This window comes from Topomyia yanbarensis, chromosome 2 (genome assembly GCF_030247195.1).
Source record: "Topomyia yanbarensis strain Yona2022 chromosome 2, ASM3024719v1, whole genome shotgun sequence".
NCBI lineage: Eukaryota > Metazoa > Arthropoda > Insecta > Diptera > Culicidae > Topomyia > Topomyia yanbarensis.
The window spans coordinates 296169705-296196613 of NC_080671.1; the positions used below are offsets into that span (position 1 = coordinate 296169705).

At 37.5% G+C, this 26909-nt stretch overlaps 2 protein-coding genes across 6 annotated transcripts in view; one reads left to right on the forward strand and one right to left on the reverse strand.

Annotated features, from left to right (window-relative positions):
* Positions 1–300, reverse strand: LOC131680462 (thioredoxin-like). Its single transcript, XM_058961173.1, has one exon. It carries the CDS (start codon positions 298–300, stop codon positions 1–3), a length of 300 nt encoding a protein of 99 aa, XP_058817156.1.
* The window catches only part of LOC131683312 (alpha-tocopherol transfer protein), a 265987-nt gene that overhangs the window by 18794 nt on the left and 220284 nt on the right, over positions 1–26909 (forward strand). The window lies entirely within an intron of this gene.

Consider the following 26909-nt stretch of genomic DNA (forward strand, 5'->3'; position numbering starts at 1 on the left):
CTACTCCAGATTCATCCACGCTAGCGACGTAATGTTGCTGTATTTTGGCTTCAAGTCCATTAATGTTTGCCCCCTGCATCCGATCGATCCCAGGGACGACGTTGTTTCGGCACATCTGTCGACGTCCACCTTGAAAAACACAGCCTTTGGATATTTCTCCGGAAGCTGATCGAACAAATGTGATATGTTTCGGCACGGTCCACACCAAGCAGCGGTAAAATCCACAACGACCAACTTTCCTCCTGCTGCGGCTAGTTCGGTTTGGAAGTGAGCTTCATCGGTGATTGCTTTAACAGCCATGCTGTACGGTTTCTTGCGTTGCTATCGGTTAGAAGAAAATTCTAGTTACAGGGCCACTACTTTACCCGGAGAAATTAACTATTTAATTAACTTTTAACGCTATACACTTTACTTCACACAAAATTCAACTAATCGAGAATGACGAGAAATGAACGATGGAAGATAAATACGAAAACTTCTCTTAGATGAACGAAATGAATTCGTGCGACCAACGAGATTACGAGAACGAGAAAATATCGATGTTGTCAAACTATCGATCCCAAAAGATCGACTGAAAACAATAAGAGAATTATAAATACGAAAACTTTTTTTAAAATAAACGAAATGAATTCGTGCGACCAACGAAGTCGTTCTTAATATACGAAAACATTTATTGAAATAAACGAATCATTTCGCTTCATTCACGACAAATAATGCCGTTATCAACGATAACATTCGTGTCATGATAAGTAAAATTTACGAAAACTTTCGTTCATCAAGCGTCCATTTCTTCACACCACAATCTTTCTAGTCCTCATTAGAGGTGAGCAGGTTGAAATAAAATCGATTTTGCCAGATCGATCCTTTTAGTTAGTTAAAAAATCGTTGTTGTCAAAAATCGATCTTAAAATATCGATTGAAAAAATAATATGCTAATGAATACGAAAACGTTCCTAAGATGAACGAAATAAATTCGTGTGAGCAATGAAATCTTTCGTAATATACACAAACGTCATTAAAATAAACGAAACATTTCGTTTCATTCACGAAAAATAATGTCGTTATCAACGATAGCATTCGTGTAGTGTACATTAAACGTGTAAAATTTACGAAAGCCTTCGTTCACCAAGCGGCCATTCTTGTTCATGAAATAAACGAAACCTACTATTTACAATGCACGAAAATACTTCGTTGCAGAAAACGACGAATGAATTCGTGCATTGCATGATCGATTTCATTATATTTACGAATTTATATTATCAGTGCATTCCCAATTATTGTTCAATTGGAGTAATGTTGTGAGCCAAAAACAAAAGTGTGCCGACAACCGAACACATTCCCCTACTCTAATGACGCGATCCTATTAGTAGGTGTAAAGCGCACTACCGCGCGTCGGCCAATCAATACGGTATTTATGAACACCCAATTTAATTGCTTGCAATGAATGCAATGCGGCTCGTTGCAACTACTGAGGCTTTGTGGAAAATTTTAAAAGTTCTCAAAAAATTCGACAAGATATATGTGGGACTCTTCTATGTTAATAAGGTATGCAGGGGTATGCAGGGTTGTCGTATTATTCATTCGTTAGGGGAACATGGGGAGACTTGACCAAGCACAAAATTCAATTTTTGGCAATGGTGTCTTCTATTCGATTCTTACATTTTTTTCAGAAATATTTTTATACTTGATTAAGGTAATTTTAAAAGTTTGGAATGAAAAATCCTTTCCTTACAGAAAATATTACATGATTAATACATTTGCATTAAATTATGTAATTTTTTATCAAACTTTGTATGGACATATCTACTCGACTACTAATTAGTAGGATGTGCAGTAGAGTGGCTCGAATATGACATTTTTCAGCACAGCACTTTTTGAGTTCCTTTTGTGGTCCCAAATACCTGTGCAAAGTTTGGGAGTGGTCGGTTGCTTCCCGGGTTTGCGCATTGCGTTCAAAGTTTGTATGGGATTTTATATGGGGAAATCAATTATTTTCCATTGACGTTAATAAAGATCGCTATTTCATTCAATATGAAAAACCAGCATCAGAAAACTATAGTTCAAACCTTGGTTAACAACTTTGTCGAAGACGGTAACTTGCTACGAGTTTTCAAAAACTAGTTATAACGATTTTAAAAGTTATGATTCAATCCAAATGCAGAAATTCATTATTTCTTCCAACACTGTCAGTACACCACCGACACCGATACTTAAAACTTAAATAAATGAGAATATAGTCATCGCAGAGAGGTACCACCTTTGAATGAAATGTGCAAAATGAATTGCTGAATATCATAGACGTAGTCAGAAAATAAAAAGAAGAGGGTGTGTGGCTTGTGTACTCCCCAGTTCCCTTTTCAGATAGTTTAGTATAACATAACGAGCACATCTTCAACGCAAGTTTACACCACCCAATTGAAAATTTATCTTACGTGTTTGAGTGCTACAATTTAAGGGCTCTACTGCTGCCTCATTTAAAATGGTACAACGGTTTATAAGTTTAACATATTTTAAAACTCTATTTCTTAGCCTTCAGAGTCAGAATTTAAAAAAATGCATATTCTTAGATTTCCTGAAGTCACGGAATTGTTTCTATTGACGTTTTCGTTTAAGAATCTAGGAACGAAACCAGGATAGTTACTTCAAACAAGCGTTTTTTGATGAAATGGAGTTAGCTTCACGCAAAACAGAGGTGATGTTGGCGAACCAAAAATATACTTCAGGTTAGAACCCAACGCGATTTCCAGACCTGAGTTAGTTTTTGCCTCAAGCAAAAACAACACATAAATTTGTAGGTATAAATTTTTAATATTGTAAATGTAAATTCCCACAACAAAGATTGTAGTATGATTCATATTTGGGTTTATCAAAATATTAAGAAAGTTCAGTCGTTGACATTTACAAGGACGTAATGATTCTTTGTCTTATACAAAACAATCTTAAAAAAGGACTGGGGAGTACACAAGCCCCCCCCCCCTTCTTCTTTTCATTTTCTGACTACGTCTATGTTATTCAGAATTTCATTCTGAACAATTCATTCAAAGGTACCAAGTCTCTGCGATGAATATATTCTCATTTATTTAAGTTTTAATGTCGATGTCGGTGGTGCACCGGCAGTGTTGGAAATAGTAATCATTTTCTGCATTTGGATTTTACCATAAGTTTTAAAATCGTTAAAACTATTTTTTGAAAACTCGTAGCTAGTTACGGTCTTCAACAAAGTTGTTAACCAAGGTTTGAACTATAGTTTTATAAAGCTGGTTTTTCATATTCAGTGAAATAGCGATCTTTATTAACGTAAATGCCAAATAATTGATATCCCCATATAAAATCCTATGCAAACTTTGAACGCAATGCGCAAACCCGGGAAGCAACCGACTGCTACCAAATTTTACACAGGCATTTGGGACCACAAAAGGAACTCAAAAAGAGCTGTGCCCGCTAGTTTAAATTATTTTGAAGTTTTCCCATACAACCGCGAGCCACTATCCTAGAGTGGCTCGCGGTTGTATGGGAAAATTTCAAAATAATTTAAACTAGCGGGCACAGCTCTTTTTGAGTTCCTTTTGTGGTCCCAAATGCCTGTGTAAAATTTGGTAGCGGTCGGTTGCTTCCCGGGTTTGCGCATTGCGTTCAAAGTTTACATAGGATTTTATATGGGGATATCAATTATTTGGCATTTACGTTAATAAAGATCGCTATTTCACTGAATATGAAAAACCAGCTTTATAAAACTATAGTTAGGATAGGATATAGTGCAGGATATCTACCAAACAGAAACGACGACGGTTTAGCACATACTAATTGCACAGATTTGCAAATATAGAAACATGACGAACTGAATTATAGGCAATAGGGCGAATGACCCATCGAGGTTAAAGCCCCAATACAATACAATTATAAGCAATTTCCGCCAAAAATCGCTGGAATCATCAATTGCAACGATTAGCTCTCTTTGTCATTTATTAGTTAGTTTATAAGATTTGTTTAGCTCCTCCATTCATATGACAAGTAGGCTTAAAACTTCTTACTACAAAAATCACTTAACTTAAAAAGCATATTATATCTTAATAATAATTGACCAAATCATGTAAGCAATGGGGATAAAAAGTCACCACTTGTGGCAGAGCACCCATTTAATTAGAAATGTAATGTAAATATGTAAAAATATAATCAAGTAAAACGTTAAATAAAAAACCACAGCATTATTGGTGACGATATTGAAGTAGACGTCAACTAGAGAGCAAGATCTACAAATTTTTTTGACACAACCGCTTTATCATATTTGTTCTACATAAAATTTTAGAGAAATTTATCAGTGGAAAGTCAGTATCAAAATAAAGAGCTTATTACTTTCATATAATGCTCCGGTATATTAACCTGAACTTATCCGGCGCGGTGTTAATGTTTAGTCGCAAATTTTGGTCAAAAGCAACCTGTGAACCGAGAAGTGGTTCGAAATCGTCCATACATAAAACTATATATCCTTGTTAGCACTTCTCCGATATCAACCATTTATAGCAATAAACATATTCACATAAATACTTGCGTATATCATATAAACTAAACATCAAAACCTAAAACAAACTAACAGCGTTCTGACTGGATGTTACGTTTAAGACTAGATCGGTTCAGTTATTTTTGAGACACGCTACTTAAAATAGTGTATTTATTTGTTGTACCGCCACCAACCCTTGGCTCCAATGGTGGTTACTTAAACTAATTACATTTCAGAACACGCATTATTTTAGTTTTTATCGAATTCCTTGCCAGGTTGAAGTCAAACGCCGTCGCCACACTGTTAAACACACGCTGGAGTCCGGTAACAGCGCTCTGGCGCCCATAGTTAGTTCTCCTGAACGGGACTCGCAGAAGAGAGTTATTGCGCAGAACTCGAACGCGAGCTTGAAGATCGAGGCGTCCGAGGATTGTAGGGCAATCCACCCTGGCAGACAGTAAGTCCGAGACGAACAGGGCTCGAGAGCAGTCCCTCCGGATGCTTAGAGTATCGAGCTGTATTAACTGACAACGGCTTTCGTAACTCGGCAGCTGAAATCTGTTTTGCCAAGGAAGATGTCGGAGTGCAAAGCGTATGAACCGGCGTTGGACGACCTCGATTCTGTCGACACCGTTCTGGCAGTAAGGGTTCCAAACAGCAGAACAATATTCCAGTGTTGATCGAACCAGCGTACAATAGAGAGATTTAAACAGTATACGTTCTTAAAGTTTTTCGCTATTCGGAAGATGAACCCAAGCTGTCTTGAAGCCTTATCCACAATGGATGATGTATGTGGTTTGAACGTTAGTGCCGAATCCATGATGACTCCGAGATCCTTGACGTTAGAGTGTCTTGGAATACTCATGTCGTCGGCAAAAGAAAGGCAGGGTCCTTGTAATTTGATGTTGACGTCATTAAAGTAGAGGAGGAATATAACTGGACCGAGATGGCTTCCTTGTGGGATGCCGGATGTAGCGATGAATGGTGTAGATAGACAGTCCTTAATGCTGATTTGGAGTTGCCTTCCATCAAGGTAGGAACGAAACCAGCGCAGTAGTTGTCCATGAATACCGAGTTTGTCCAGCTTCGCTATTGCGATATCATGATTGATTTTGTCGAAGGCCGCAGATAAATCCGTGTTGATCGTCTGCAATGTAGTGTTTGCAGTGAAAGAAAAGAGGGTCTAAGACAACCAGCTTGAATAGTTTTGATACTGCACTTAAGCACGAGATTCCCCGATAATTGTCAATGTTCGATTTGTTTCCTTTTTGTGAACTGGAAACATGTGCGCTGCTTTCCAGCAGGAAGGGAATGTTCCAGTATTGAGTGATAGCACAAAGATTCGCCGAAGTGGTTCAAGAAGCCCGCTGATGCACTTTTTGACAAAAATCGAGGGAACGCCATCTGGGCCCGGGGATATATACATGCATTACCATAATTCGCCGAGAAAAGTTTATTTTAATATAAGACTCTTCTCGGAAAAAAAATCATGAAGGTTTCTATAACTTTTCTATAAATTAAAAACCAAAACATGGAGAAAATTAGATGTCCTAAACACACCGACACTTAAGATTAGATATACAATCTTTGCTCGAATCATTTCATTTGAATCGGGATTTGTAAAACAGAGAACCACTGAACTGTTTTTTTGATCACTTTATATGACATAGTATACATTACGATATCTTAATGTATTGTTTAACCCCCTTAAGGTTATAGTTGCGATTATATGTCGTAGGCTGAAAATTTCAAACAAAAAAAACCTCAAAACTGTCCGGGTAGCACCAATCATTCAGAATATGTTTGTATTTGTCTAGATACGCTACGTTAGATTAATTTAATTTTATACAACAAGGTACAACCAGATAACATGCAATCGAATTAAAATTCGATCATACAAAAATGGCATAGCAAGTTAGACAATAATACGACATAGCAAAGAAATATAAACTTACACCTTACAAATCCAACGAATACAAAACAGAAGCGATTAAATCACAAAGTCAAGGTCACCACCACCTAAGCTTGGCCATGCATCTGTAAAATTGAAACTCGAAATCAGCTTCTTCTTGTTTTTGTGGTTCCTACGCGTTCGTTTCACTCAGCAACGGAAATCAGTGCGACTTAAAATGTTGTCTATTTTGCTACAACTCGGTTTGGTCTGCACCGTTTCGCTCTCATTCATGTCTTTTGAACCATGCTGCTGATCCGACGGCAGTTTCTATTTTGTATGTATTTCATCCTTTCAATATAAATGCCGCTCGATGCCCTACCTCCTCTCGGCTTGGAGGTAGAGTGTAAATAATCATGATTTAAGAGGTTTCACTAGTGAGTGAACCAAGTTTCGCAAGCTTATCTCATTTTCTAGTTTGATGTGAGTAATAGTTGTTTGACAGAGTTGCCTTTCTCACAGAATCTAGAGTGTTATGCGACTATGCTTGCAGCAAAACGAAGATAGTTTTGAAACACCCCTTGTAACGTCTTTTGCTTTTTTTCAAAAAATGACCAGCAAAAAATAAAAAGCGGTGTGGCACCCAAAGTCCGTATAGTAGCGGTCTACCAATGGCATCAAATTAATGCTTCAACAGCCACGGGAAAACATACTCCCTAGTAATAATGCGTGACCCTGTGATATGCCACTGGAGTGACTTAATTCGTTAATTCGTTTACTACTACTACGGGGTCAAACACATGATACGGACAGTTACTGAAAGATGTTTTCTAATTAAAACGAGTCGAAAAATAAATGAATCTAACAACGCTACAAGCCAACTTCGTAGAAGTACAGAAATTCCCTTATTTAGCAAAACTTTGAATACAATGCGATGTTCTAGATATTTTCATACACAAATATATTACAAATGATATTCAGAAGATCACAATTTTATATTCCCTAAAAATAACCACAAAAATATATTAAAATACTCAAAATCCGTAAAATCTGAGTTTATTGCGATTACCTACATATACAAAAATTGATTGCAACTCATACCGGTTAAAATTATTGGTAGTACAAAAGCTTGAATCTCCTAATAAATTCCAATAATTCGGAGGAATACAGAAATTTCATTTAATCCACACACCTAGAAAAAAATCTCTATAAATTTACGTCTCTTAATCCTGACATATACGAGTAAAAAATGATGTAGTTTTACGTTTGATTGTAATTTACCACGACGTTGAATTTCGTAAATCGCGTAATTTTACTCGGATAATTTTAAATTTAATATTAAAGGTACCACGGTTATATCTCGTCGATTAATCATAAGTCACCTATAGCCGTAAGCACAAAGCCGTACTAACTGTTTTTAAACCGGACTAACTTTTAAACCGGCCTAAGATATTTGGTAAGCTTTAATCAAACGATGCTGTCATTTATATGGCTGCGTTCTGATCTGCGTTACACGTCAATGTTAAAAAACAACAAATTCAAGCTAAAGAAAATGAGTAAATTCATTCCGATATTTTCTTGCAGTAAAATAGCTTTTCTTCGTCAAATATATCGTTCCATAGGGTTTGAGAACAATTTTGTCAACTTGTTGCCGATATGTTTCTGAACATAGAACTTTAACGTGTTGGATAGTTGAAAGTTGGCCGATGATGTACAGTACTTTGTAGTGACATAATATGCACAAAAGAAAATAAATTGATATACATATGCATGTTTTTATTCAGCTTGAATAGGCGCTCGTCGAGTTAGAGGTGGCTAAACCATCGGTTGTAATTGGTGCCATGATAGTTATTTTTCGACAAAAATATGATTACTGGTTAAAAACTGTCAAAATTCTTTTTGAAAGGAAATTCCAGACAAACCGTCGCTGGATAAACACAGTTCATAGCAGTTAATGGAAGAGAACATTTTTCTCTTTTGTTTACTGCCAATATCTGTGATTGGCGAGTAACGGTTTGTCCGGAATTTCCTTTCAAAGAGAATTTTGACAGTTGGCTTTAAAGCCGGAATTATATGTTTGTCGAGATTTCAAACTTTGATTAAAAAATTGGTTAAAATATTTCAATTTGAATTTAAAATGAACCGTGAGTGTCATTCTAATTTCGTTTTTTTCACATTTATTTTCGTTTCTAGTGAATTTTCACAAGTTTGAAATAAAGATCAATTATCAATGAAGGCCTGCGAATTAAAATTATACACGTTTTTCAGCGAGGTTTAAATAAAAAGTAAACAAAGATCAAACAAAAAATTAAACTTTGACAGAATGATCATTTATATTCACGAGCGTTATATTTATTTTTTTGGCAGATAGAATATAGATATATTTCTATAATGCATCAATGCAAATTGGAACGATTTTATTTGCTAACAAAATTTCTATGATTTTATGAATAAAATAATAAGTACATTAAAACATAAATGAGAGTTTAAAACATCCTAGCAATATATTTTTACCAACACCCTGTAACTATTTGTGCCGTTTATACGCAATTTTGCTTCAAACTAACTTATGATCATTACAACAACTGACAGAATCTTATACCTGTTTAATTATTTATATAGAGTTAATTAATATTTTAATATGACGTATTCCATATTTATGTCGTATTCTTTTCTGATTCGCGGTTCAAGCAAGGTTTTGGAATAATGTACCGGATGTTCAGAACTATTGATGCATATGCCAAAAATCGAAATAAATATATTGATCACCGTTGTGTTCACAATAAATCTCAAAATATTTTGTGTTCAGATGTTTCATGTGATTTTATTCTTATTGGAACATTGCACATATTTAATATCAATTGTTTACTCTTAGCTTAGAGTATTTGTGGAGCTAATTTCTAAGCTGTTAACATTCTGATTCAATTTGCTAACCACGAGTGTAGGAAAATTCATAAAATATTGCATTTTACGATCTATATCCAATTGTCATTTGTTTGGATCTATCCCCTAAAACAATAATTTTCTTCCGTTATTTACTTTTTTTTATGTTTGATACAATAGATATATGGGCAATAATTCGTGAAAATATGTTATCGATTTATATTAACGAATTAAATGGTCCCGCTTATTCTCTTAGCGATAAGCAAAAAGAAAAGAATCAAAACAATTCCTATTGTAGTTCTGCTTCTAATTCACAAAAACAACTTTGATCTGAATTGATCTCAATTTATCAATTTATACTGTAACCCTTTGATGTGCAATTGGAATCAAGCGTGTAGAGAGAAGGAAAGAACGAGGAAATAAAAAATGCGGGTAGATAAACACGGTAAAAAAACTTTACCCATTTTAAGTATTCAAATTGCCCATTTTCGGAAGTTATTCGAGCTGTCAAAAAATGGGTATTTTTTGCTTCTAACAATGGGTGCTTTTTATTCATTTCACAACTACTCGATGAGATAATGTCAATGGATATACTGATCTTAATAATGAGTGAAAAGTCATTAAAAAAATTTTTAAGCGAGTTTACCTGCAAACTAAGGTTCGTAGCGGAACCTGCAAATTACCGGCCTGCATCTGAGTACGTGGCGGAAACGGAACATTTCGGCAATGCTCGTAAAAACGGTTGTTTAAACTACTGAGGATGTTGCAAATATGCGCAAGTTTGGCATTTTTAGAGCAGCCAAAAGATCCAGCCACCAAAAATATATCCAGTTGGCAGTTTTATTTTGTTAAGTAGTTAAGGAGACAATAATGTGAAATGAATGTTATTTTATGTTTTTTTAATTCAGAAATAATTCTATTGACAGTATTTTTCATTCTGGCGCGATTTTCATGAATGGATATTTTTCACGCGTTTTGTTGTAACAGTTCTGCGAAAAATAAAGGGTAAAGCATACCCAGGTTGACGTACAAGAGCTGTATTCATTTATGGATACAAACTCTTTACCCACTTAATGGGTTATTCCACTTTTATTGAAAATGCGTAGTTTTCGACGCATTACTTGGTATTTTACTTTATTAGTGTAGTTCGACAGTGCTTGTCTTTCCTACCTGATAAACTGGCTTATATATTTACATCTTTATTGCGAGCAAAGAGAGCCATATTTATCCAGAAGAAAGCCGAAGAGAGGATTGAAAATAACGAAATGTGTGCAGGAGAAGCATGACAAATTTTTGCATATTTTGTCTTCTTCCGGTAACATGATGCTGCCATTTGCATTGCTGCGTTCTGATCAGCAATACACGGCTATGTTAAAAATCTGTACAATAAAGTTAATTTAAAATTCACTGTTAATGCTATTCAATAGTCTAAATATTTCGAGAATTTTTTTATTGCTCAATAAAATGGTGAATCGACATCTTGTTGAATGGGATTTATAACATAAGTATTATATCAAATAAAATATTTTTTTCGAGCAATTTCATCACAAGATGGCGGCTCTGCAGCATTTTCACCTCATGAGCGTTTTTTGGAAGGGGTCCATGGTCGGAAATCTATCTCCCGTGATTTTTTACCTAGCGCCAAAAACTAAAGTTTTTCTGATTCCTTATGTCAATAGCGATGTACGTAGGATTTTTTCGATATTTTGATTTTAAGCGAAATGGCGCAGTTTTGAGTGATAAAACGTAGAAAATATCATAAAAATCTACACAAAATCAATAAAAAGGTAAGCAATAAAAAATTTAATCCTGCGTACGTGACTGGAGAAATCAAGTTTGAATATACTGTGAAAATTTCAAAGCGACCAAAAATCATTTGTTCGAGTTACATTTCCGGCCAGTGGTTTCGAGAAAAACGCGGGTAAAGTTTGCAGTACACATGGGTTATACATAAGAAGCGTTGCAAAATTGAACATTTCTCGACAAACGTATGATTACGGCGTAAAAGCCAACTGTCAAAATTCTCTTTGAAAGGAAATTCCGGACAAACCGTTACTGGCTGAATACAGTTCACATCAATTAATGAAAGAGAAAACTTTTCTCTTGCGTTTACTACCAACGTTTGTGCTTGGTGAGTAACGGTTTGTCCAGAATTTCCTCTCAAAGTGAATTTTGACAGTTGGCTTATACGCCGTAATCATATGTTTGTCGAGATTTGTATATTTTTGAATTGTTTTCGTTCTCCATGTTTTGGGATATCATATTTTACATCCTAAAGCACATTTTAGACTAATAAATAAAAAATCGATTGTTTTAAAATTTTACAGTGGAGTAACCGCTTAAACAATTTATTATTTAAGATCCATAATTGACTAAAACGTTATTTTGCTAATAATGGTGCATACTATCGAGATCGTTATAGAGTTGTAATGTTAGGCGCTAGCCACTCCAAGGGCTTGAAGAGTTTCTCTAACATTACACTTAGTAGTCAGTTCAGCCAAATCTGACTGTTCCAAATTAATTCAAATGCTTATAGAAAAAGAGTGGAAGCTTACATCTTTTGAAAAGTTTGTATCAGTTGCTGTTCTGCAACACATGAAAAATGCCAGAAAAATTATTTATTTGCTTCAGATAATTATGTCGTCCATGGAATGCAAATCTGAAATTTTAGCCTGGTGGGGCTTATTATACCATCCTACCCAACTAGTCTACTAACCATGCATATAGAATTTGGCAGACCTACTTTGCTGAAAATGAAGTAATTCAAATTATCAGCACGACTACCCAATCAAGCCTGAAATACCAAAAATCCAGTAATTTTAATTAATAAAAATTATAATTAGTTATTTCCTATAGACTGCCATCTGTCTGATAATGAATTGACAATTATAAATTTACAAATTGAACCTGGATGCAGACAAATTTTCTTGGACCAATCGTTCTGAATTTTGCACAGTTCTTCTTCTTCTTCACATCATTGCCCAGGCAACTACAAGAGCTTTTTGCAAACTGCTAAATATTATTACTTTACACTAACATGTTAATCGTTGTTATAGCAATAATCGGACTTTGGTTTCAAAGCACTACGAAAAAATCGAAAATCGACCAAAAAATAAAAGCTCCCTTGACTACTTGTGAAATGCTGTGAAAAACAACTGTGCAAATGTCTCAACGTTTGGTCCAGTAGATTTTGAGTTATGGTGTACAGTTTTCGATGTGGCGTCAGACTGAAAAGACAATCTTTGCATCGAAAAAAAATAAAGTATCCAATTTTTTGCCGATTATACCTTACACAACCCCCCTTAAGTTCCGACACGATTTAAGCGATTTTTCCGCATTCAACTTTTTGCGTAATTTTGCCAAGTCATCTGTCTAGTCTCAGCTTTCACAGCTCTTTCATACCCTGTGCATATCTGTTCTATCATAAAGAATTAAACGAAAATTTGTACTACAGCGGAAATGCAAATCGTTCAAGATATGCTAGAAAATTATAAATTACGAAACAATACAAATAAGCTCCGATAACATTTAAATAACGATCAAAATGATAATATTTGTAACAGTTTGTTTGCCGTCATATTTAAAAGTGTTACTTAGGCTATATGGCATGGCTTCATTTACAGTTTTTTATTCAATCTTAGTTTTGAACTCTTTCGAAAGCAGTAAAAATATAAATAAACTTCCACTTGCTTATGGTGGTCTTTGAGAGATGATAAACCTAGAAAAGGGAACAAATTGTGATTATATATTCTTTTCCTCGTGTAAAAATAACTAAAAAATGTGAGCAAATTAAACTTCACTCACTTTGATATCCATAGGTAAACTAACGAACGAAAACAATTTTCATCTCTGAATCCAATTATAAAATTTCGTTCGACAGTTTTTTTTCAATATGATTCGACTTCTGCTAACCTACAATATAACTCTTCGATGTGGCATTTTGAAATGAGCGTGTAGCACCTTCTAGATATAGGACGATAAAGAATATTTAAAAAAAATCATTTAAAATTCGATTACACCTGTTTTTCGTACGGGATAAAACTTGCTTACATGCACTCATATGATTTTTGTGCAACATGGGCCATAATATTGCACATAAAGTTCGAAAAGTTGATTCAAATTATTGAGATGTATGCAAGAGGAACATGGCGGCCTTTTACACTGTTTTCATTTGGCTTCAGGATGCAGCCATTTCTGTAATGACAGGTACTAACGTCTTAGGCCGGACTAAACTCGGGCCCAAAATCAAAGATAGTACCGTGTGGCGGTACCAACTAGATTCAAGCTTACCGCTACTAGACCTGTAAATCCAAGTAATGTAGCACCTATTTCAATAAATATTACATCATTTGGATATCATGGTGTTATCAGTTTATCTGGGAATTTGCTGTATGATCGCACTCTTTAACACGTTACTCCGAAGCAGGAAGTCGGATGAACTAAAAATTCATTAGCCAGCAGCTTATGGGAACATTATACCTTGTATTTGAAACTAAGTTTGTGTAAAACGGCTCGGCCATCTCTAAAAAACTTGTATGAGTTTAAATGACACACCCATACACACATACACAGACATTTTCCGATCTCGACGAACTGAACCGGCTCGTATATCGGTTGAAAAGTCGATTATTAGAGTGATTGTATAGGCTTTTTTATATGAGAAAGGAAAAACACTATTTTATATTCTATAAAAAATAATCACTCTCTCAATAAACTAATTCACAGAAATACAGAAATTTAATTTATTCGACAAATAACTTTGAATTCAATGCCGTGACCAATAAAATGTCTTACACTAACAGATTGCAATTTCTTCCAGTTACAATTTTCTGAAAATCGATGAATGGCAGTTGCAATTACTGGAAGATGAAAATTTTAAATTCGGTGTTGTTTTCGAACAAAAACTCATGTAAGCAGGAAATGGCGAGCGGGATTTCCATTCGAGGAATAACTACCATGAACAACGGTTGATTGTGAATGGTTGAATTTATGTTTATAGAACTACCTTTAAGTCATGTATTCACGGTGTGCCTAAATGATCCATCGAGATATTCGAGAGATATGGTGATTTGAAATTTTATGACACGTTTCATAAGGCTACCAGCAAACAACCACAGGTTTGGTCTGTCCTTTATAAACAAAAAATGTTTGTCTGCTTATTTGGTACTTGGCATTCGAATGATACAGTATTCAAGTATATCGCCTGCAAGTTTGAAAATATTTCATTGACAGAATCGAAAGTTATAACAAGGCCCGCGAACGAGGGAGGGGGAATAGGGGTTCAAACCCCCCTCCCCCTTGAAGATTTAATTACTTTAAAAATTTATTAACTTCCTGTTCAGGAAAAAAATATACTGCAATCCGTTTTGACAAATAAAATGTCATTTGAGTACGGACACTCAGAAGCAAGTCAATGAAGGAAGGAAACCAAGGACGAAACTTTGCGAGGGTGGCTGGAAAGGGTTGTATGTCAAGTTGGACGGCTTCTCTGAAGGATCGGTTCACGTTTCAACAAGCTTCGATATTAGCAACAGTAGCGAGTAGACAGCAGATGTCGGTCAGCAGGCTAGCATAGCAACAGCAGCTAAAGAGGAAAAACCACGAAGTTGGAGAAAATCGGGATATCGTTGTCTAGAGAAATTTTACCGCCGATGATTCCGTTGGAATGATGATTCCCTTGGAATGGAAGCGAAATGGATCGCGAAAATGGGCATCGGTATAGGAATTAAGTTTTATTTTTTGTGTTTCGAATTCATCTCGTCAGTAACTAGCACCATCTGGGTGTCTAGTTAACGATGTATCTAAACTAGTACCCAAATTAGCACTAATTAGGCACAAAAAAATCCAAACAGTTTGCTCGATACATGTGAACGTTCAAAGCAACTGACTTGTCTTGTGTGATGTCCCGGGAAGCAAATACAGTCAGGTTTGCTGACGAGAAAGCGAAAACGAACTCTTCACTGATAATATAAATTCGTAAATATAATGAAATCGATCGTGCAATGCACGAATTCATTCGTCGTTTTCTGCAACGAAGTATTTTCGTGTATTGTAAATAGTAGGTTTCGTTTATTTCACGAACAAGAATGGCCGCTTGGTGAACGAAGGCTTTCGTATATTTTACACGTTTAATGTACACTGCACGAATGCTATCGTTGATAGCGACATAATTTTTCGTGAATGAAACGAAATGTTTAATTTATTTCAATAAACGTGTATATTACGAACGATTTCATTGCTCACGCAAATTTATATCGTTCATCTTACGAATGTTTTCGTATTATTTAGCATATTATTTTTTCAATCGATATTTTAGGATCGATGTTTGACAACAACGATTTTTTTACCTAACTAAAAAGACCGATCTGGCAAAATCGATTTTATTTCAACCTGCTCACCTCACCTCATTGTGGTGTGAAGAAATGGACGCTTGATGAGCAAAAGTTTTAGTAAATTTTACTTATCTAGTGTACATAGCACGAATGTTATCGTTGATAACGACATTATTTTTCGTGAATGAAGCGAAATGATTCGTTTATTTCAATAAATGTTTGCGTATATTACGAACGACTTCGTTGGTCACACGAATTTATTTCGTTTATTTTAGAAAAGTTTTCGTATTTGTTAGCCTCTTATTCTTTTCAGTCGATCTGTTGGGATCGATGTTTGACAACTTCTATTTTTTTAATTTAAAAAAATCGATGTGGCCAAATCGATTTTACTGTGGTGTGAAGAAATGCCGCTTGATGAACGAAAGTTTTCGTAAATTTTACTTATTTAGTGTATATTGCACGAATGTTGTCGTTGAAAACGACATTATTTTTCGTGAATGAAACGAAATGTTTTGCTTATTTTAATAAACATTTGTGTATATTACGAACAATCTCGTTGGTCGCACGAATTCATTTCGTTCATCTAAGAGAAGTTTTCGTAATCATCTTTCATCGTTCATCTCTCGTCATTCTCTATTAGTTAAATTTTGTGAGGAGTAAAGTGCATAACGTTAAAAGTTAATTAAGTAGTTAATTTCTCCGGGTAAAGTAGTGGTCATGTAACTAGAATCTTCATCTAACCGATAGCAGCGCAAGAAACCATACAGCATGGCTGTTAAAGCAATCACCGATGAAGCTCACTTCCAAACCGAACTAGCCGCAGCAGGAGGAAAATTGGTCGTTGTGGATTTTACCGCAGCTTGGTGTGGACCGTGCCGATACATATCGCATTTGTTCGATCAGCTTCCGGCGAAATATCCAAAGGCTGTGTTTCTTAAGGTGGACGTCGACAGATGTACCGAAACGATGCCGTTCCAGGGCATGTCGACCATGCCAATGTTTATTTTCTACCGTGCCAGAACAAAAATTGACAGGATGCAGGGTGCAGACATTAATGGACTTCATAACAGTTTTAGCCTTCGCCTTGAAAGGTTGTGTTTGCTGATTGGTTGTAGCAACCAAGCCGTGAATAGGCTGTGCAAGCCGTGAATAGGCTAGAAGTTTGTGTACCGTGTCAGTATTTGATGCTGTGTTGGTGCGGAGACAGGCAGGATTGTTGGCTGCGAGAGCGGTCGTTTGGCGGTGGTACCACGCGATAAGCGAGTGTTGGTGGAAAGGCAACGAAGTCTCATGTAAGCGGTGCCCCACCTTGGTGGTAGTGGTTGCGCAGCATACAACCGGCGCTAGCGACGGAGTGAGACAGAGCTGCATCTGGTTGGTGAAGCGGCTCGCTTCATCATCACTCATGCATCCGTATTAGTGCAGATACGGGATTTTGAGTTTTTGTGTACATAGCCACACTGCGTGGTAGGGGAATACCTCTGGACCCACATGTAAGCAGCGGCCCCACCTTGGGGGTGGTAGTGGTTGCGCTGCATACAGTCGGCGCTTGTGACGAAGTGAGACAGAGCTGCATCTTGTTGGTGAAGCGTCTCGCTTCATCATCACTTATTCATCTGCGCTAGTGCAGATACGGGCTTTTGTGTATTTGTGTACCTAGCCACGCTGCGTAGTAAGGAAATATCCCTGGATCCACAGGTAAACAGCGGCTCCATCTTGGTAGTGGTGGTTGTGCTGTGTTCAACCCAAACGTGTGACAGAGGGAGACAGCGTGAAACTGCAACTCTCGAAGGACAGGTAGATTTTTAGTAAAATTTTGCTAGTGTTAGTATTTAATCAACTTATTGTATATGGTAGGCGAGATGGAGGGTAGTGAGATGGAATCCTCCATATCACAAGAGCAAAATTCTTCTGATCCCCCTCCCTCAACTCCCCCTAGAATAAAATTATACCCTCAAGGGTCTTCTGGACCTTGGCAAGTTTTCTTCAGGCGGAAAGGAAAGCCATTAAACCTTGTGCAAATTGCACGGGATCTGACTTCACGATTTTCGGCTGTAACAGAGATCGTGAAAGTAAATAAAGACAAACTTCGAGTTAGCATTGATAACATTAGACAAGCTAACGAGATAGTAGCCTGCGAACTCTTCATGCGTGAATATAAAGTTAAAGAATGCGATATAGAATGCGATGGAGTCATCTCCGAACCCAGCTTCACTGCCGAGGATATACTTAAGCATGGTGTTGGTTGTTTCAAGAACACCCTGCCTAATTAAGTAAAAATACTCTATGCTATATTTCACCCTAAGGAGGAAAATTTGGTAAAAACCAAAATTTCTCACTAGGGTGAAAATTTGTTGGTAAAAACCAGTCTTTGTACAGGAGGGCACAAATCCTTATTTCATACTATGTTGCGTTTCGGTTTCGCCTCATCAGAAACCGACACTAACACATTGTCGGAATAGATTAGCGCCGGCTTGACGCAAATCCCTTAAAACTAAAACACACTATGTGTTTCAATCAAACGACTGATCAAACGTGATGTCCCGTTCGAGCTGAAGTTCTGTTTATGCCGATGAGACACAAGTGAAACCGAAACTTGTCTTGACTTAGCAGGCCTATGCGAAAGCACTATGCTATATTTCACCCTAAGGAGGAAAATTTGGTAAAAACCAAAATTTCTCACTAGGGTGAAAATTTGTTGGTAAAAACCAGTCTTTGTACAGGAGGGCACAAATCCTTATTTCATACTATGTTGCGTTTCGGCTTCGCCTCATCAGAAACCGACACTAACACATTGTCGGAATAGATTAGCGCCGGCTTGACGCAAATCCCTTAAAACTAAAACACACTATGTGTTTCAATCAAACAACTGATCAAACGTGATGTCCCGTTCGAGCAGAAGTTCTGTTTATGCCGATGAGACACAAGTGAAGCCGAAACTTGTCTTGGCTTAGCAGGCCTATGCGAAAGCACTATGCTATATTTCACCCAAGGAGGAAAATTTGATAAAAACCAAAATTTCTCACTAGGGTGAAAATTTGTTGGTAAAAACCAATCTTTGTACAGGAGGGCACAAATCCTTATTTCATACTATGTTGCGTTTCGGCTTCGCCTCATCAGAAACCGACACTAACACATTGTCGGAATAGATTAGCGCCGGCTTGACGCAAATACCTTAAAACTAAAACACACTATGTGTTTCAATCAAACGACTGATCAAACGTGATGTCCCGTTCGAGCAGAAGTTCTGTTTATGCCGATGAGACACAAGTGAAGCCGAAACTTGTCTTGGCTTAGCAGGCCTATGCGAAAGCACTATGCTATATTTCACCCTAAGGAGGAAAATTTGGTAAAAACCAAAATTTCTCCCTAGGGTGAAAATTTGTTGGTAAAAACCAGTCTTTGTACAAGAGGGCACAAATCCTTATTTCATACTATGTTTTTACCTATGGTTTTTACCAAATTTTCCTCCTTAGGGTGAAATATAGCATAGTGCTTTCGCATAGGCCTGCTAAGCCAAGACAAGTTTCGGCTTCACTTGTGTCTCATCGGCATAAACAGAACTTCTGCTCGAACGGGACATCACGTTTGATCAGTCGTTTGATTGAAACACATAGTGTGTTTTAGTTTTAAGGGATTTGCGTCAAGCCGGCGCTAATCTATTCCGACAATGTGTTAGTGTCGGTTTCTGATGAAGCGAAGCCGAAACGCAACATAGTATGAAATAAGGATTTGTGCCCTCCTGTACAAAGACTGGTTTTTACCAACAAATTTTCACCCTAGTGAGAAATTTTGGTTTTTACCAAATTTTCCTCCTTAGGGTGAAATATAGCATAGTGCTTTCGCATAGGCCTGCTAAGCCAAGACAAGTTTTGGCTTCACTTGTGTCTCATCGGCATAAACAGAACTTCTGCTCGAACGGGACATCACGTTTGATCAGTCGTTTGATTGAAACACATAGTGTGTTTTAGTTTTAAGGGATTTGCGTCAAGCCGGCGCTAATCTATTCCGACAATGTGTTAGTGTCGGTTTCTGATGAGGCGAAGCCGAAACGCAACATAGTATAAAAATACTCGATTGTAAGCAATTGTACTCAGTATCACTTGAAGAAGAGAAAAAAATTTACCGACCATCCTATTCATTTCGTGTAACTTTGGCTGGGTCTGCTTTGCCTAGCCATGTTCTTATTAATAAAATTCGTATCCCCGTTCGCCTTTTCATCCCTCGTGTGATGAATTGCCTCAATTGTAAACAGCTTGGCCACACAGCCACTTACTGTTCCAATAAGGTACGGTGTGGCAAATGTGGGGGGCCTCATCAAGAGGATACATGCAATAAAAACTTAGAAAAATGTTTACATTGCGGAGAAAATTCACACGAGCTCCTTGCATGTCATATATATAAATTGCGGGAGGATAAAATTAAACGATCCTTGAAGGAGAGGTCTAAGCGCTCTTATGCAGAAACACTGAAAAATGCTACCCCTGAACCCATGGTCCCAGAAAACAGCGTCCGAAGGTACATCATTTGTTTTACTTAGAGGATCCAGGAAAAGAAAACAATCCTCTTTTCCCAAACTGCCAAGCAAGGGCCTTAAAATTTCTCCTCCAATAAACAAATTGCGGCCAAAGCTAAAGAATTCAGATGCAATACCGGAGCCAGTCCCTCCCGGTTTTGGTAATGTACAATCCAAACAGAACACCATTACTGGAAATAATAAAACTTCAACTTCCTCCGAGCTTCAACCGGGGATAGGTTTATTGAAATTTTCTGAAATTGTTGATTGAATTTTCAAAGCATTCAATATTTCTGAACCACTAAAAAGTATACTTTCAGCGTTCCTCCCAACAATTAGAACATTTTTAGAGCAGCTGATTGCTCAATGGCCCATCCTTGCAGCGATTGTATCTTTAGATGCATAATTCACCTCCTCCAGTGAAAGATTCCATCACTGTTTTACAGTGGAATTACAGAAGTATCATACCTAAAATTGGTTCCTTAAAAATTTTGCTGCATAATTTGAAAAGCGATGCTTTTGCTTCATGTGAAACTTGGCTTACCTCAAACATTAATTTCAACATGAATGATTTAAACATTATTCGCCTAGACCGAGACACCCCGTATGGAGGAGTGCTTCTAGGAATTAAAAAGTGCTATTCTTTCTATAGAATTAACATCCCCTTGTTTGCGGGCATTGAGGCTGTAGCTGTCCAAACGAACATTAAAGGCAAAGACATGTCTATCGCTTCTATATATATACCTACCAAAGCTCAAATTGGACAATGTACGATTTTTGAGGTAGTGGAATCCGTGGCTGCTACGCGGCTGAGACTTCAACTCGCACGGAGTATTGTGGGATTCCTTCTTCAATGATAATCGATCCTCTTTGATATACAATGTTTGTGACGAGCTCAATATGACAGTTTTAAATACAGGCGAAATAACGCGCATCCCCAGACCACCCGCACGACCAAGTGCATTAGATCTATCTCTATGCTCGATATCACTTCGGTTAGACTACACATGGAAGGTTGTACCTGATCCTCACGGTAGCGATCATTTGCCAGTCGTTATTTCAATTAACAGTGAATTCTGCCTCACGAATTCAATCAATGTCCCTTATGACTTGACACAAAATATTGATTGGAAAAATACCAATCTTTAATTTTCACTTCTCTTGTTTCGACGGAAGAGCTACCACCTACCGAAGAATATGAATTTCTAGCGGGTTTGACTATTGAAGCAGCAGAACAAACCCAAACGAAATGCAATCCTGGCATGACAATGAATAGCCGGCCTCCTAATCCCTGGTGGGACAAAGAGTGCTAGAATGCATATAAAGCTAAACAAGTTGCTTACAAAGAAATTATGAAACGGAAAGGGTGTACACGTGCGAACTTTGAAAATTATTCGATTTTGCAAAACAAATTTGACAGTCTCCGTCGTGCCAAAAAGTCTAGTTATTGGAGACGCTTCGTTGATGGCTTATCAAGAGAAACATCAATGAGTACTCTTTGGAATACAGCCAGAAAAATGAGGAATCGAATCGTAACTAATGAAAGCGAAGATTTTTCGAATCGCTGGATATTTAATTTTGCCAAGAAAGTTTGTCCAGATTCCGCTCCTGCGCAGAAAATCATTCGCGATGCTCCCACAAGTAACGATTCCATAGATTCGCCTTTGACAATGATGGAATTTTCAATTGCACTCCAACTTGGTGAAGAATCTGCCTGACCTAGCAAAAAGACGCTTGTTGAATTTATTCAATAAGCTTCTTGAGCAGAACATTGTCCCGCACGACTGGAGCAAAGTGAGAGTTATCGCCATTCCAAAACCGGGAAAACCAGCCTCCGACCATAACTCGTATCGACCGATTGCAATGCTATCCTGCATCAGGAAATTGTTGGAAAAAATTACCCTACGACGTCTCGACAATTGGGTTGAGGCGAACGGCTTGCTATCAGATACCCAGTTTGGTTTTCGGAGGGGAAAGGGAACGAATGATTGTCTGGCGCTACTTTCGTCAGAAATCCAACTAGCTTACGCAAAAAAAGAACAAATGGCGTCTGTGTTCTTAGACATAAAAGGAGCATTCGACTCTGTTTCCATTGATGTTCTCTCAGAGACTACATCAAAGTGGTCTTTCACCAATATTAAATAATTATTTATACAACTTATTGTCAGGAAAGCACATGAATTTTTCATATGGCGATTTGGCAACATTCAGAATAAGTTACATTAGCCTCCCACAAGTTTCTTGTTTAAGCCCCCTTCTCTACAATTTTTACGTGAATGACATTGATAATTGTATTGTCAGCCCATGCACTCTAAGGCAACTTGCAGATGATGGCGTGGTTTCTGTTACAGGCAGTGCTGTGCAATCTCACGATGGTCTTTGAATTGTGACGGTAAATATGAAGTGACCGTATCACCACAAAAATGACCGTTATTTCATTTCCATTTTCCTCGGATAGTGTTTCAGTTAACTATATCTCACAGAAGCCGTGCGAGAGAGAACGCATTGAAATGATAGACAGATTGAGTACCATTTGTTTTGGATTGGTATGGTAAACTAAATATTATCAGTGTACTGTATTCAGGCAGCATGCGGTGCTATGTTGATTTTTTCTCCACCTTTCAGTTTCTTTTATGCATAGCTTTTTTATGTGAAACCGCCTGTTTGTTAATTCTAGCTCGTTGTTTGTAATAAGATGACCGTCATAACCGTATTTATATTGTTAATAAAACCACGGTCAATTTCCCTTCCTCTCAATAATGATTCCAATGAGTGAGAGATTCAGAAGAGAACCCTCTGACTGTTGTCAATTCATTGGAATGAGAACCGTAACTCAAAAAAGCATCGCTTACTGCTTTAACTGCTAACCGTTTCATTCTCTTTTGTCTAGCTGGTTTGCCATCAGTACCGTGAGGGAGCTCAGCACTGGTTACAGGACCAATAGCCATAAATTTACAACAACCACTGAAAGATAGTTTGGATAATTTATCAAGTTGGGCTTTGAAGCTAGGCATCGGTTTCTCTACGGAGAAAACAGAGTTGGTTGTTTTTTTCAAGGAAGCATGATCCAGTTCAGCTTCCGCTTCAGTTGGTTGGTAGAACGATAGCCTAAGTCATGACCTTTAAATATCTCGGAATTTGGTTCGATTCTAAAGGTACACGGGGAGGCCACATTAGGTACCTGATAAAGAAGTGCCAACAAAGGATAAATTTTCTCCGAACAATAACCGGATCTTGGTGGGGTGCTCATCCAAGTGACGTGATAAGATTGTATCAAACAACGATACTTTCAGTAATGGAATATGGGTGCGTCTGTTTCCGTTCAGCTGCAAACACTCACATTATTAAATTGGAACGAATACAGTATCGTTGTTTACGAATCGCCTTAGGTTCCATGCAATCGACACATACGATGAGTCTTGAAGTACTAGCGGGAGTTCTTCCCTTAAAAGATCGATTCTGGTATCTCTCCTCTCGTTTACTTATACGATGTGAGGTTATGAATCCACTGGTAATTGAAAATTTTGAAAGACTTGTCGAGCTTCAATGCCAAACCAGATGCATGACAGCGTACTTCAATCACATGTCACAAGAAATAACGCCTTCTAGTTATGTTATGACATGTGTTAATACACTAGATACTCCCGATTCCACTTTATTTTTCGACACGTCCATGCAAGAGGAAATTCGTGGAATCCCGGATCACCTGCACTCTCTAGAGATCCCTAAAATATTCATAAGTAAATACCAACACATTGACTGCCATAAAATGTTCTATACTATACTATGTCACGAATCAATGAGGCCACTGGTTTCGGTATTTTCAACAATAACACCTCGATCTCTTTCAAGCTTGCAGAACCTGCCTCTGTTTACACAGCCGAACTAGCAGCAGTTCACTATAGTCTGGAAATCATTGATACTTTACTTCCGAGCCATTATTTCATCCTCACAGATAGCCTCAGCACAATTAAAGCTTGATAATCACGCTCCGTTCTTCTTGAAGAAGATACGAGAATACTTAACTAAATTAACAAATAAATCTTATCAAATTACCTTAGTGTGGATTCCCGATCATTGCTCCATACCGGGTAATGAGAGAGCGGATAATTTAGCCAAAATAGGGGCACTGGACGGTGACATCTATGAAAGACCTATTGCCTTCAATGAATTTTATAGCGCTTCTCGTCAGAGGACGCTTACTAGTTGGCAAACATCATGGGACAATGGAGATCTGGCTATATACGAACATTAGGTTTTGTGCCCTTAATGCACAAAGTGGTTCAGTCCAATTTTCCCTTATGGGAATTAATCTTAAATAATGCATAATGCCAGGCGTTTGGCTCTCGATCCAAAAGACAAGAGTTCGTTTTCGCTTTCTCGTCAGCAAACCTGAGCTTCTGTATTTGCTTCCCGGGACATCACTCAAGACAAGTCAGTTGCTTTGAACGTTCACATGTGTCGTGCGAACTGTTTGGATTTTTTTTGTGTCTAACAAGTGCTGATTTGGATACTAGTTTAGGTACATCGTCTAAATAGACACCCAGATGGTGCTAGTCACTGAAGAGATGAGTTCGAAAAACAAAAAATAAAACTTAATTTGAGTTAGGTTTTGTGCCCTTAGTGCACAAAGTGGTTCAGTCAAATTTTCCCTTATGGGAATTCAAGATTGCATAATCGGTATAGGGTGAAATACCGCCGCCGAGAAGTTCTCAGCACCAGCTAGCAGATAAATAGGAACGACTAGCACCAAGAAGGGTAAGAAGCCCGGCGAAGGTGGCTGTAAACAGATATAAATCCTTTTGGTCGACTCCTCCCGATCAGTTCATTTCTCAACAGGTGACGATATTTGCAGCAGACCTGAGCAGGTCAGATGTATCGCGAAGGTTGGACAGCAAGTAAGGAAATGTAGCTATGGATAAAAACATGACGATCAAACAAAATAAATAAGAACACAAAACAGTACTTAACGATTGCCCCGGATGGATGAGGTTTGCGAGATACACGAGGTTTAAGTTTAGTCGGTTGGCTTAACAACTGCTACAAACCAATACAAATCCACTACGAGCCAGCTGTAGGAAATATCAAAAACGTTCACCAGAAGCCAAACCATCGAATATATTCACAGAGTGTCTTTGGAGGAATTGTCCGTATGAATATTCTCCACAATCTGATAAAAATTGAATTGAGGCATGGTTTACTATGATTGAACTAGAAAAAATAACTTTTTATACTGACGTGGTAGAAAGTTGGTGTCTTCGACAAAGTTGTATAAATGCTGGCAATAAAGAATTTTATTGAACAACTTGACCTTGTAGGACTTAATGTTATCGATTTATAAAGCGTTTTCTAAGACCCTTCCCGAGCAAACGAAAAGCCCATAATACCCCCATGCTCATGGGGTTTGACATGGGTGTTTGAAATGGGTTCAACCCATGGAAACACCATCCCCATGGTCCGGTAGATCCCATATAAAGTACCATATGTTGGTGTATTTATGGGTTATTGAGATCATTTGATGGTGTCTTGATGGTTGTGAATTTTGGTGCGGGCCATGTTTAAGGTCTTTTTAAGGGATTATGTGGTGTTTGAACCCATGAATATTTGCTCGGGTTTACATTTGTTTGGAACATGGTTTGCACGAAAAGTCAGAGTGGAAAAAGTTATATTAAAAAATATTAGTTTAAGGGTGTTGCTATAGAAAACGCTTTACAAATCGATAACTTTAAGCCCTACAAGTTCAAGTTGTTCAAAAAAATTCTTCATCACGAGCATTTCTAAAATTTTTTCGAAGACACAAACTTTCTACCCTGTCAGTATAAATAGTTTTTTTTTAGTTTGATCGTAGTAAGCCATGCCTAATTTTGATTTTTATCAGTTTGTGGAGAATATTCTGACAAACAATTCGTCCAAAGATACCCTGTGAATATATTCAATGGTTTGACCTTGTAAGTAGCGGTTTGCCCACTACTCGGGTTCTAATTGCCCGGCGAACTCTTCTTTTCAGAGCGGCCTAGGTGCCTCTACAGAATTTCGGATTTTCGTAACAACAAAAAAAGTGAGCAAATAAATAAGTGACTTATACCGTGTATTCTTCCTCAACACTTCACTGGTCGTTCCTTACGGTGCGCTATAATTAATATTTTGCCACATCCACAGATCGCTTGCCAAACAAGATTTACTGGTTGGTTGGCTAACGTCCGGAGCCTTCCAAACTTTTTATAGAGGGTGTACCAAACGTTTCATTACTGTTGTTGAAAATAAATTGAAACTTGAATCGAAATGTTGGATTTACGCTTGAATTGGCTCAATAGGCATGCAGTGCCTCGTTTCCTGCTGCTCTGATGCTTTTCAAACATCTTGTTCACCTGGAATACAGTACAATGTGCGATTCCGAGTTGCTACTGATCTATTGTTACCCATATATTAAAAAGTAATGAACAATTGAGTGCGATTTTTTTTGAAATATAGTCTACAGAAGGATTTTATATTCATCCAAAATCCCGGGGCCCCTGGCCCTGGCCCAGTGTGCCCATGCGTAAAGACGGTACTGCAAATATCGTATGGTGTTTTCTACAATAAACAAAACATAGCATACCGCTAGGAAGGTCATTTTTTCTTCTTTCCAAAACGCTAAAAAAAATCTAAAAGCGGTTCAAAAATGATCAACTTTAGTGCGGAAAATTCCAAAAAAAAATGTTTTCGATAAATACAGATTTAGGGTCCGTTCATAAATTACGTTGCGCTTTAAGGGGGAGAGGGAGCAAGTTGTGACATGGGGGGAGGGGG